This window comes from Psammomys obesus, unplaced genomic scaffold (genome assembly GCF_907164565.1).
Source record: "Psammomys obesus unplaced genomic scaffold, mPsaObe1.curated_primary_1811, whole genome shotgun sequence".
Classification (NCBI taxonomy): Eukaryota; Metazoa; Chordata; class Mammalia; order Rodentia; family Muridae; genus Psammomys; species Psammomys obesus.
This window is the reverse complement of record NW_026596109.1, coordinates 3,118,744-3,132,313: the sequence shown is the minus strand read 5'-3', so window position 1 is coordinate 3,132,313 and position 13,570 is coordinate 3,118,744. Positions and strand designations below refer to the sequence as shown.

The following is a 13,570-nucleotide window of genomic DNA, read 5'->3' as shown; positions in this document are numbered from 1 at the left end:
GTTCGCTGTGGTTTTAAAGTATATTGCTGACTAGGTTTCAGCATAAAGTCCCAAGATATTTGCTGTGAGTTTTCTGTATGTGATTGATGGAGAGCCTAGAACCACCAAGCCACTAACTCAGCAGGGGTCTTTTTAAAATTGCCATACACAGGCTGCTCCTGTTGAGTGGTAATCTCGTCAGATCCCAGCAGAGACCTCCTGATTCTTTATGACTCTGTTGTGTGCAGAAGAATGAGAATCTTAATATTCTGACATGAACGCCACTCAGCAGTCTCTGCAAGTGGAGTTGGGCATTGACTAATCATATTTTAGTCTCACATCCTTAAGTATAAGCAACTACCATTTATGGAGTACTGGTAATTTCTGTAAATTCTGTTCCCAGTCCTAAGCACTATCACAAGATAGTTATTTTCATTGTCATTATGGACAATAAACAAATACACAAAATTCACTGAGTAACTTGACTGCCACTTGAGTTACAGAACAGGGACTCCAGCTAAAGGTCAGGATGACTCAGAAAGTCCAGCCTTTCCACAGTTTCATGTTTCTTCCAAAGACAAGTGAAGGCAGCTAGTCAACCCCAGTTTTCGGATTATACATTAATAAAACTGACACTGGGTCAACCAGTCTCATATGTTTGCCTGGGCTTAACTTGGACTGTAACCTTTAGTGGAAATACCAGATTCCAGTCAGATACAGGGCTGCTGCATTACACACGGCTAACAACCATGGCAAGATGCCTCCAAAGCTCTTGTCAAGAGAGTAGAGAGAAGGCTCCTGCACCTTCTACTTGTACTATGCCCTAGAATCTCACACAGGGGAGCTGTTCAGAAGGTTGGGGGTCTCTTCTCTCCTTTAGCTTTCATGGCTTGGCTGCAGTGTGGACACTGTTCCACTTTCCTAACCTTACAAGATGTAGATTATAATGTGACATTTATGTGTTTATTATTTCCAAATTAGAAGAAGTCTTCTACAGCTTCTGTGCCAGTGACGGATTGTTTAAATCGATACTTTCCTATAACTTCATAATTAAAACTGCCATTTACCAAATTTTGAGAAATGAAGGAAAAATTCTAAGGTAATTCGTTAACCAAATGGCTACATTTAACTAATTTATTGGGGCGTATGCCATGGAACACGTGAAAGTGTCAGCAGGCCCCCTTCAAATCTTTTTTCTCTTATTATCCAGATTTGTTTACATTTTAAAGCATCTTGTCAATCTTCTTAACATAAAAGATAGGTTTTTTAAATCAGTCCTTATGCTGAATACTGAATTTGTTTTACTTCTGTAATCATAACAGAGGAACCAGGCCAGTTGCTTGTTTCACTATCAACAGCATGTCCCTGAAGTGGCCACTTAAGATGGTGGTGGTGGCTTTCCTTAGCCTTCAGAGTCTTCTAATGTTTTTCTGGAATAATTCAAATAGGCAATTGCAGGGGCACTGCGACGTTGCTGCTGTCGTCACCATCTAAACCTTAGTGCCTGTTCCCTTCGCTCAGCACCATGTGCGGTCCCTCCTGCAGAAGAGGAGGGTCACTCTAGGATTAAGTGGACAGGCACCTGGCACATACTGTGAAGGAGGCTTCCTGTATCCAACAGCAAAGTAAAGCACCACAGAGAGCTTGCAGAGGTCACTGAACTTTGCAGAAGAACTAGATCTATGAGTCAGAATGCCGTGTTGTACTGTGGGAATAGCAGCACTGCTCTGCTAAACTCGAGGTTCTTGAACAAAGGAAGGCTTCTTTTGGTTACTCAGGATGTAAGAGTAACTTCACTTTCCTTAATAATATTGGCTTTATGACTGTTAGGAAAAGAATGAAATGAAAGATTCCTTTTCTGTTGGATTTCGATGTGAATTTTCATAATTATTTTAAATTTGTCATGCTTAAGATTTTAGACATCTGACTATTCAGTGGGCTGAGACTGGTGGAATGTCACATTATAATCACATGGTGAGGCATGAAATGTATTTGCTTTACACAACAAACTTCTACTAAAAGCAAACCCATACAGATATTCCTTAGTCAATAGATGGCATTCTGTAGCACTTGGCATTTTCATTTTTTTCTAGCGATATTAAAAAAGGCCACCATTGTTTCTTGGTGACTAGGACTTCCAGTAAACAAAATGTTTTTGAAAAGAATGTAAGCAAATTGTAGAGCAGTTGCCAAGATAAGAAATCAAGACACTTAGTTTCAGTCCAAAACATATTTTATGTTTTGAGAATAATTGTGTAGGTTGCAGAATGCATATTTCAAATGCAGTATAACCATCTGAACTTTACAGTGTTCAAAAAAGTTGATTGCTTCAGCTATTTGTAATAGAAACTATTTCAAAATGTCTAGCTCTGGTCGTCTGAAAAAAAGAAAAAGAAAGCACAAACTATGTTTTCTTTAGTTAACTTCCATTGTGAAATTCATCTTGGCTATAGGATTTTGAAGTTACCAAAATCTTTAGGCAACAGGACAAGCTGAAACCTCTTCTGTACTGACACTATAAAATAGTTTGATGTGGCATTGCCTTTACATTCTAGTCACCACTGAGATATTAAAAAAAAAAAAAAAATGTTACACTTCTCTCAACTCAGGCTTGAAAATATACTCATTTTATTGGCTAAATAATTTTACTTCCTTTACTACTACCTTTTGGCTTTGCATCTTTTATATTAAATATTAAGCGATATCTTTTTTTTTTTCCAGATACTTTACTTTTAAAAGCACTTGGATTTGAGCTTAAAGATTTTCTTTAAAATCCCCCCCCCCCGTACTTTCCTGGATTTATTTGGAGATAGCTGTTAATTTTGATTCACAAACACACATAAATGTACACTGTAGCCCTAAGGCCTTTATATGGACTGACTGTTATGTGTGCTGTTCATGGCTTAGACCTCTACTTTTGATAATGTTAATGTCCTTGTTTTATGCCAGTCATCACTGTTTAGGGAATGCTTACTTAGGATTTGTCTTGGATTTAAGGAAAGCCAAATGGGCTTATTACTTTTCAAAGCCTTTTACATAATTCTTCTCCATTATTTAAATTTTTATGCTTTATTTAAAGTATGATAATTTTTCTTTTGGAAAAAAAATGTAGCAAATGTTAAAATTATACATTTGGACTCACTTAACAGCAATTATGTGTTTAAAAGGTGTAAATAACTTGCAAGCAGACAGTACAAATATCCAGGTGTTCTTATGTGCTGATGACAACAAAATTGAAAAGAAAGACTGTAATAATTCTGACTGGTTTTCTCTGCAGAAGATATTGATTATTTGTGTGTGGTGAGAGATTTGGAAAATTCAATTAAAGGAGTTGTGCAAAGGTTTCATAAATTTCCCTTCTACAGCGTGTACACAGACATTGTTGCCTTTTAAATCAATGCAGCACTTCACAATATATTTTCTTTGAAACATAAAAATAAATAACATTTAAACAGTTCTGCTTACTACAGAAACAAATTTTATTTTCTGTGAAGCATTTAGTCATGTGCTATCACTGACTCATACACATTTGCCAGCTGTAACAAATTTTATAGACACTTCCCTGGAGACATAGCTCACATACTATGAATTTTTAAATGAACAAATGGTGAAGAAGGGATGTCAGCAATATAAAAATTGATCAGTTAAAAGATAAAAGCATAAGTAAAGAGATTTGTATGGTGGCCTTAATAGGTTTTATTAAATAAAAATACTATAAAAAGACAGTAATGAATAGACTGAGGCTGACTGTTCTTGAGGAGGAAAAGAATTATCCTGGCACATTTATAGAAATTGGTTTTTTGTCACCTGACAGGTGAACATTTTCCATTTTAACCCTGAAAGGCAGTCAGAAAAACTCAACTCCCCCCCAAGACTCATAAGTGGCACACATATTTTAGATGAATATGTAACAGTATATTTACATTATTTCATAGCTAATTATGTTAGGTGAGTTGCTGTCCAGCACAGACTCAAAAGAGGAGGGAGGTCATTTGTATTTGCACTCAGTTTCAGCCCACCAGAATGCCTGGGCTCCTGCTGCTTTCCTTCCATTAGATTGCTTTTTCTCCTTCTCTGCCCCCTATCTCCTGCTTATCTAACTGGAAAGTCAGTCTGAAATGGCCCGTCCTCTGTGAAGCTTGCCATTCTCGTAGGTGAAGTACAATTGCTTCATGTTGTAGGCTCTCATGGTACTTGTGAAATCATCTATCTGTTCAGTGTGTTTGTGATGTCGCTGTCAGATTACTGGCCTTTTCGTGGACTCCTCTGTATTGCAGCCCCAGAGCCTAGTCAGAATCCGGAAGGAGAGGGCTGGGTGTCACTGCGTAGAACACCTATAGAGAGCCCAGACCGATTGTCCTTTATGCAATGGATGGATGGATGGACGGATAAATGTCTATCTGATAAATGTCAAGTTATCATATAGCAAAGCTAGATGTCTTGCGGCACAACAGTAGCACTGTCTGATTTCAAGAATTAGCTAAGCATTTTCAAACACTTAAATTTTTTGGCTTTGTTGGGTTAGTTGGTCTCACTAACCCAGAACTTGACGTGTAGATCAGGCTGGCCTCAAACTCACAGAGATCTGCCTGTGTCTGCCTCTTGAGGGCTGGGATTAAAGGTTCAAAGATGTATGGTTGCTCTTTTCACTAATTTAATGTTTACAGAATGCCTGTTATGAATTAGTCTTCTGGCCGTTGGGATACCAAAGCAAGACAGATACTGTCCTGCCCTAAGAATATGGAGACCAGCACAGATAGCAAGGAACCAGAATGAAGCATAGTATAACAGCAATAGCATTACATACTATTGTTTGTAATGGTCTTTGTAACGGTATAATGTATAAGGCACACAACAAAATTCTTGGTTATTACCATTTTAAAATGTGTATTCTGAAGCAGAATGAATAACGTATTAGATACTGAAATGAGTTATAAAGCCCAAACTTATTTATTATGAAAAATAAAAGTTGAAGTTATTTTTTAGACATTTTTATTTTATATGAATATATATGTAAATGCACCAATGCTTGCAGGACCCACAGAGGCTACCGAAGAGGGTGTCAGAGCTCCTAGAGCTGGAGTTACAGGGCGTTGTAGCTGCCGTACGACTGCTGAGACCCAATCCTGGGTCTTTTCCAAGAGCAGCAAATATTCTTAATCGCTGAGACATCTCTCCAGCCCCCAAATTTAGTTGACTTCAATTCAACCTGATTCAATATTTGCTTTGTATCATATAGTGTGGCAAGTTATTTTGAAATCTTTTCTAAAAAAAAGAAAATCTCTTTTTTCACAGAACATCATCTTGACAGCTTTGCATTCCTTAAAGCCATTTTGAACTGAGGTAATGTCTTGCTTTTCTAACTCAGCTAACCTTGTTCAATTTCACCGTTGTTCATGTAAAATATTTTACTTACACTGTAAGATTTAATTAATTAGTTATAGCTCTTCTTTACAGTAATTGCTAGTGTTTTGTAAAGATAACCTTTTTCCAGTAGATAACTATAACATCCAGACTATATCAGCATGCCGTGATGTGATGTGTTGAGTAGTACATTAAATGGTATATGCCTTGCTTGCTTGGGCCTTTTCTCCATCTCATCCACACCTCTGACTGGCTCTCACCGTCGTGCGGGCTTCCATTCCAAGAGTAAAGCACAGTCTCAACTGCTACACTGTCTCAAGTATAGTTACTTCATCACTTCTCTGCCAGTTGCTCTTCTTTCTAGGGTTTATAGCAATCAACCCGGCTTAAAAACTCAAAACACATTCAGAAGTGATATGATCTTGCTAGATCATTTTAGATGTGGGGACAAAAAGAATTTTGAGCTATACTAAATAATACAAGTTCAGGCTCTGCATTCTAAGGTTCTGGTCTATTGCACAAATAATGTGACTCTAATGAGGACCAAAGTATGAGCTTGGAGAAACAGATAATGTCCCACAGGGCAAGCCTCTGGCACCAAAAAGTGATTTACATGAACCAGGCCTTAAAGCAGAAGTGGAATCCCTATGGAATCTAACTTTGAATTCCACGAACTGGCCCACACTGAGGAAAACGCTTGATTTCTAAGTCTGTGGATCCCACAGACCTGCCTTTCTTGCATGCCAGGCTGGCAAGGACGGGGGGGGGGGGGTCTCCTGACCACATGACGCTAGAAAGCACAAAGGCCCATGAACTTGAAATAGGCAGTGATAGTGAAACTACACATGGGAAAGAATAGTGTGTAAAATTAATGACCTATAATATCAGTAAAATGTAGGCCAGTAAATGTTCTGGATTCTGCCTTTCATGAGGTATAGAGCAAGGAAAAGTTGTAATGGTTATAAACATTGCTTTCTGCTGTGAGTACCAGTGAAGAAAAAGCAGTGTTAGAAAATTCACAACAGACATACATCTACTCAGGAAAGCGTGACAAGGTAATTAGTTAGAGACTGAGGACTTCACACTAGCTCTAGCCCGCTGTGGTGCGCACAGCTATAATCCCAGCACTTGAGTGGCTGAGGTATGCGCCTGGGCTTTACAGCAGGCAAGTAGGCAAGTATGTCTTAAAGGTGGGGAGGGAGAATCCCACTAACTCCAGTCTACGCTCTCTCTGTCCAGGAGCCATTTACACCCTAGTAACACGCGCCCCGCGCTTTACCAGACAGTTGAACTGAGAAAACTTGGTTCTCACTATGCCCTTCCCCCCTTCTCCTTCTCTCCTCTCCTCCCCCACCCCACCCCACTCCATCTCAACTGGATTCCAAACCTGACCTCAATCCTTCCTCTCCTTCCAAAGTGCTGGAATGACAGGCATGTACCAACCATACCTGGCTCCAGAAACATGGTAATTGTTATGGGTTGTATACGTGTGCAGAATTACATAAGCTCAAAATATCAGAAAGCAAGACTAAGGAAGGGCTCAGGTCAATACTGACAGTCACCAGGCTCATACAATCAGAGATGGCCCAGCAGCAAAGCTTATAAAGACAGCAAGTGTACCTTAGAATATATGGTTGCTATGAAGGAGGAGTACTTCTACTACCTGTTGTACCGTAAGTTTTCTGCTTGATCCTGGATTTGACCTCACAATCTTTTTCAGTAGTTCTCCCAACGACCAGAGCTGACTAATGAAAACATTTTTGCAGTTTCTGACGTTATAAACTAATATTTTTAAAATCAAAGATTTCCATACCAGCTCTACTACCTATAGCCCTATACGTGGCTAGGTTCCTCTCATAGTGGATTGGAAATGGGGATTGTGATACTACTTCGTAAGAGTAAACTAAATAATTAACCTAACCAGAATCTCCTCTGTGGTAACATTTTAATAAGAACTTTTCTCTCTTTTATAGTGTTACCTCCCAAGTCTGACAACTGTGTCGATCTTCGTGGGTGTTAGTCAACCCATAAGAATTCAGACCAGACTGAAATAAAGAGCCAGCGAAAGTAGACTGTCAAGTTTGGAACCCACCTTCTAAGACAGGAAGTATATCCACTATATGTGGATTTTTCTAAACTGAAAAAATAAAGGAGTCCACTGTGCACTTCATTTTTGTACAAAAATCTGGGTGGATGCTTGTGTGTATGTGTATGTTTGTGGGTGCCGGTGTGTATTTACCATGGCATATGTATGGAGGTCAGAGGACAATCTCAGATGCCAGCCCATCATCCACCTTAAGTCAGCGTCTCTTGTTCACAAATATACATACCAATTTAGCTGGTCTGTGACCTTCCAGTGAGCGCTGGGAGTACATGTGCATTCTCCTGCCTCTGGCTTTCTGTGGGTTCTAGCAATCCAAATGCACTGAGCCATCCCCCAAGCCTACCACTACGCACCACTTCTGTCAGTGAAAACAAGGAGGGAAAGAGCCACATGCCTGCAAGAAAGTTTCAGCAGTTGCCAGTATCTTCCCTGGCACAATGCTCCCAAGTCTAAATAAGATCCCCTGTCACCACTAGGAGTCCCCAGAGGGACACACTGAACGGGAATCTGTCACAGTCACCACACCCCCCTTCTCAGCAGCTGTTGAAGGAAGCACCTGCTGGAAGTCCCTTAAGGCATGTAGACAAAGGCATCTAAATTGTGTTTTAGTGGGTCATATTGGAGTTTCTCATATTTCCTCATGCAAAGTAAAGAATGCTGTTGGAATAGCCATACTAATTTGTGAGGGTGAATCCTGTTCAGAAGACTCAAAAATAAGCAAATGGGATCTCATCAGTGTCTAAAGCAGGTACCAAATTACATGGCAAATGGTATTTAAATCATTTCTTAAGTGATGTATGAGAAGTATGTTAATTTGAAAACTAATTCGTGATGATGTAATAACCATATTCTATATCCCAAAGGCACTTAGAAGAAATGTACTCACTGGGAACAGTGTCTGCATCTGCCTGGTCATATTTAAAGGCACAGAAGAAACGTGTGTAATTAATCTGCCCACTAAATACCAACTTGTAGCACTAGGCAGGTGCAAGTCTAGATAAAATTTCTTGCAGCTAATTTAAACTTTCTACACACACAAGTAGATAATCTCAATGTAAATAATACATTTCTTCTTGACCCTTTAATGTAAGTCTTGCTGTGCACTGGGGATAGCGTGTTTCTGTGGACTTTTACCATTTGTGGGTAGAATTACAATTTATCTTTGTAGAGTAACATACTTTACTGGAACTCACCATAAACCAGGTGAGGCAGGAACCAGCTTTCCCACGTACAGTTCCAGCCACTTCTCAGTTCACAGGATATTTTATGTTTATTGAAAATTTAGAAGTGTTGAGGAACTATTGTCTTGGATATTATTGCTCCACTCTAGGAACCATTGTCCATGCTTATAGAGAAAATTACTGTGAATGTTTGAAGACTGCATAATTTAGAAAACACTGACATTTCAATATTAGGTGGGTTCTGAACTAACTTCAGAGTGCGATGAATGTAAAGAAAAGCCTTTTACTGCAGGGGCAGTCAGTGTGTGCTCTCTGGCAGATGACTTGAAGCGTTAGCTGAGCTGTGTGCCCCTGTGATGTTTGTTACCATCTGTGCTGTCAGAAAGAGGGGAAGGGGACTCATCTGTGTAACATGGATTCTAAAACTTATACACTGGACCTGTGCTGCAAGGGAAGAAATGCTGGTTGCTTGGCACTCGCCTTAATTAGTTTAAGATGTTACCTGATTCAGTATATTTTGAAAATAAAAGTCTTGTATGGAAATGTGGAACAAAAATGAAAGTTGAAAAGAACTCATTTTACACCTAGCAGATTGATATCTTAGGTTTTTTTTTTTTTTTAAGCTATTACTTTAAATGATGTAGGTACTAAATACTACTTCAATCAACTGTCCAACCTAATTGCCTTCTAGGTCTCCAGGAACTATTTAAGGGAGATTTTGTTTTCTTTTACCTGTCTGCTAAATATCAATACTTTTGATATAATCCTTCAAATATGTTAACAAAAATATACTAACATAGATTGTTCTAACATTGAAAACTACAGCACAAGCCAAAACATAAAGTACCCTGAATTAGTTAAAACAAAGGGTTAAGAAGTAGATTGGTTTCACATGTTAGGAATTACGTAGGTGTGTGCTTAAGGTGGTTACTGTGAATTTGACCTCTTGACATACTGAGCATTTGCCTTTCAGAACAGCTGGGTCTGCTGAGAACCATTTCCCAGTTCTCTTCGTTGTAGATCAGATGACTCTCGCTTTATCACCCTTAGAGGCCACATGAAGGACAAAGCAGAACGATCCACACACAAAACTAATGTTTATGTGGAGGGAGGGCCTGGGACGTACCTGGCCCTGACCTTCCGATGAGCAGAAAAGGAACCAGCTGGGAGCTGGAGCCACTGTGTTCCTCCAGCCACTGTGTGGCTGCAGCCTGTCCTCTTGTTCCTTCCTATAGAACAGCTGACTTTCATGTTCTGCTCCCTCGCTGTGGTTTATGATTTGGACAGATTTTCTCCCCTCCCTATGGCCTCAAAGGATAATGATTCTGGTAAGCTTCATCTGGCACATGAACTCACACCCTATTCTCTTCATTGCTTTAAAAAGTAAACACAAGTATGTTAGCAGTGGAGAAAATTGCATTTACCAAAAAATGCTTCTTCACTCTAAAATGTATCTGAAAAGAACACAGAACTTTTCATTTTTTTGACAGGCAAGAAAATGAGGCTTCCTATCTTTATTTAATTTTGTATAAGTATCTATTAAAACAGCGCACTCCTGAGGTTAACTGAGAAACTTTGAATCTCTCACAGGAGGATCTGGTACTTTGGATGCTATCTGCTGCAAGCATAAAGCACACTTTATCTGACTTTGGTTTTTAAAACAGGATTTCATGTAGCTCAGGCTAGCCTCAAACTCACTCTCCTCCTGCTTGCAGCTACCAAGCGCTAAGATTACCAGTGTGTGCCAACAAGCCTAGCTCTTAGTGCACTCTACCTGGTTTCTAATGAATGTGAGAGTGATGGATCGTAACTTCTTTAAAGCTGATGGGAATTTGGTATGGTTAAATTAAATCATCTGAAAAATGTGTTTTTATTGACAGAATTTATGCATATCATTTACATAATGAATCTGGCATTATACTGCTTAATACTTTTATTTTTTAATAATAAGGGTGCTCTACTGAATTTCAGAGAAGTTAGAACTTCATTATTAATGGAAATAAGCATTTCTGTGTTAAACTCAGATACATTATTATTATGGAAAAAACCTATTAAAGCAGCGAAGATGCTGTCAGCTGGCCCAGTGATTACAAATGGTGACGATGGGCAGTGATGCGCCTGCTGATTCCGCAGTGGCCAAGGCTGCTTCTCTGTACTGACCTTGTCCCCAAAGTCTTCACGCACATTTGCTTTGTCTAGGTCCACTTCCTTTGTGGACTGAGAAATACATTATTTTCTTGCTTCAGCCTATAGCTAGCCATGTCCAGAACCAATTCTTTATAGACTTTAGAACATGCCATTTAATCACTTGATGCTTTGATGACTACATTATGAAAAAAAATATACTCAAACAGGCTAGTTAGTAGGAAAGTGACTTTAATTTTTACCAGAGACAAAAAAAGAAAAAACAGCTTTCCTGAGAAACTAAAACGTAATACACAAATTTTACCAGTTGATACCAGAGTAAGCACAGACAAAAAGACCATATGGATGGGACAAAGCCAACAAGACATGATCTGAATAAACACACCAGTGGAAACCTTAAAACGAGGTAAAAGAAAGCAAGATGGAATCCTTGATAAAGTCGTTTAATTTAGAATGACACTAGAAACCCAGAACTAATGACAATGAGTAACTAAAAAGACTTCAAATGTCTTAGATTTATATTCAATAAAAGTTCTTTTTAAAAAATGGAATTGAGTGATTCTATATTCTTGGAAACAAGAATAACACTTAATCTATTAGTGTCCAATTTTGCATATGCAGTAATGCATATTTAAACAGCATAATGTACTCTCTCAGTAATTAAAAGTTAATTCCCTGAGATACAACTTCTAAATGAGATGCATATTACTTGTATGGTAAAGCTCAAACAAGACAGGAGCTTAATTCTTCCAGTAAACTCACTCTATTTTCAGTTTTTAAAAATTATAATTTATAGAGTATATTTTGTTATTAAGTATTGGCATTAAGGACATTTTTTCTCCCCTTTTTATTGAAATAAGAGTCTCACATAGCCCAGGCTAGCCTCAAACTTGCTATGTAACCAAGGATGCCCTTGAACTCTACCTCCTGGTACTAGCATTGCAGGTGTGAGCTACAACCAGCTGGAACATTTTTTTCTCTTATTTTACTATTTAAATATCTGTGAAGATTACTGAAATTATGATATGCTTTAGCAAAAAATACTTAGAAAACAAATGCTTTGGTCCCCATATACATTTTGTGTAAATAACAATGCCTTTTCACCATTTCTTTTCCTATAATTCCATGATTCTAAACAGGATAAATTCACATATACATATTAAAAAGATTGCATTTGTTTGGGAATATAGCTAGTTAATTTTCTTCTGATTTCTTCCATTTTTGGAATCCCACATGATAACAATGTTAAAGTATACCAAGAAGAATACAAAGTTTATACAGGACACAAAACACACCAGTACAGAAAACAAGTCTGGTAATTTCTGGGGAGGGTCCAGTGTGACACTCAATATTGTCAGAAGAACCATGGTGATGACTGAAGAAATAAACTGTAAGGGGAGAAAAAAACAACAGTATTTATTACTCAGTAGTGTAGAAGGTAATGCTGGTATGCTGGCTGCTTTTCTTGTCAACTTGACACAAACTACAGTCACCTGGGCAAAAGGGAACCTCCATTAATTGGGCTGTGGGCAAGTCTGCAGTGCATTTTCTTGATTTATGACTGATTCGGGAGGGTCTCGCACACTAGGGGTGGTGTCACCCCACAGGTGATCCTGAGGTATGTAAGAAAGCAGGTGCCTGCCTTGAGTTGGTTCCCTCAATGTGCTGTAACCCAGACATGTAAGCCAAGTAAACCCACTCCTCCCTAAGCTGCTTTTGGTGATGGTCTTTATCACAGCGCTAGGAAGCAGACAGCGGGTGACACTGATTTGTAGCTGTTATCTGAGCACACTTGAAAATGAGAGCTGAAGGGGAGCACTATCTGACCTATAAGCGGGTCTCAGCTTTGGTTTGGTTAGAATTATCTGACTGTTAAAAGCCTCCACTCTCATAAGATTCCCTGTACTCTGCCCAAAGTTAGAGTCTGAGCGTCTGCTTTGATACCCTGCTGAGTAGAGTCTTTCAGAGGCCCTCTGTGGTAGGTTCCTGTCCTGTTCCCTATTTTCTCCCTCTTCCAATGCCCGTCCTGTTTGCCTTTCTGAATGAGGACTGAACATCTTACCAGGGTCTTCCTTGCTTAGCTTCTTTAGTTGTACAGATTTTAGTATGTTTATCCTATATAATATCCACTTATAAGTGAATAGGGAGAAATAGAAAGACCTGGAGGGGACAGGAGCTCCACAAGGAGAGCAACAGAACCAAGAAATCTGGGCACAGGGGTCTTTTCTGAGACTGATACTCTAAACAAGGACCAGGCATGGAGATAATCTAGAACCCCTGCACAGATGTAGCCCATAGCAACTCAGTATTCCCTAATAAGGGGAACAGGTAATGTCTCTGACATTAACTCAGTGGCTGGCTCTTTGACTGCCTCCCCCTGTGGTGGGAGCAGCATTGCCAGGCCAAAGAGGAAGACAATGAAACCAGTCCTGATGAGAACTGATAGGCTAGGGTCAGATGGAAGGGGAGGAGGACCTCCCCTATCAGTGGACTTGGAGAATGGCATGGGAGGAGATGAAGGAGGCAGGGTGGGATTGGGAGGGAACCAGGGAGGGGGCTACAGTTGGGATACAAAGTGAATAAATTGTAATTAATTTTAAAAAATTAAAATTAAAAAGCCTCCACTCATAGCAAATTAGAAATGTAAGGGTAAGCCTTAAATATAAATGCCTGTTGTTAAAGCTCTCCAGAGGTACCTTTGTCTTTGTTTTACAGTGTTTTGCAGAGAATGGGAGGGAGTGCACTCATGCTGTGTGTGTGTGTGTGTGTGTGTGTGTGTGTGTGTGTGTGTGTGTGT

At 39.2% G+C, this 13,570-nt stretch overlaps 2 protein-coding genes across 3 annotated transcripts in view; one reads left to right on the top strand and one right to left on the bottom strand.

The window, feature by feature from the left end:
* Nucleotides 1-7,513, top strand: part of Itgb3bp (integrin subunit beta 3 binding protein) — a 52,911-nt gene extending 45,398 nt beyond the window's left edge. For both annotated transcript variants that reach the window (XM_055629060.1, XM_055629061.1), the window contains 2 exons: nt 5,275-5,322; nt 7,317-7,513. In XM_055629060.1, the coding sequence (XP_055485035.1) occupies nt 5,275-5,316 (42 nt within the window). In that variant the 3' untranslated portion in view covers nt 5,317-5,322; nt 7,317-7,513. The remainder of the gene's footprint in view (nt 1-5,274; nt 5,323-7,316) is intronic.
* A 3,474-nt stretch (nt 7,514-10,987) lies between these two features.
* The window catches only part of Alg6 (ALG6 alpha-1,3-glucosyltransferase), a 42,651-nt gene continuing 40,068 nt past the window's right edge, over nt 10,988-13,570 (bottom strand). Inside the window, 1 exon segment of the mRNA XM_055629065.1 lies at nt 10,988-12,161. Within this exon segment, the coding sequence (XP_055485040.1) occupies nt 11,964-12,161 (198 nt within the window). The 3' untranslated portion in view covers nt 10,988-11,963.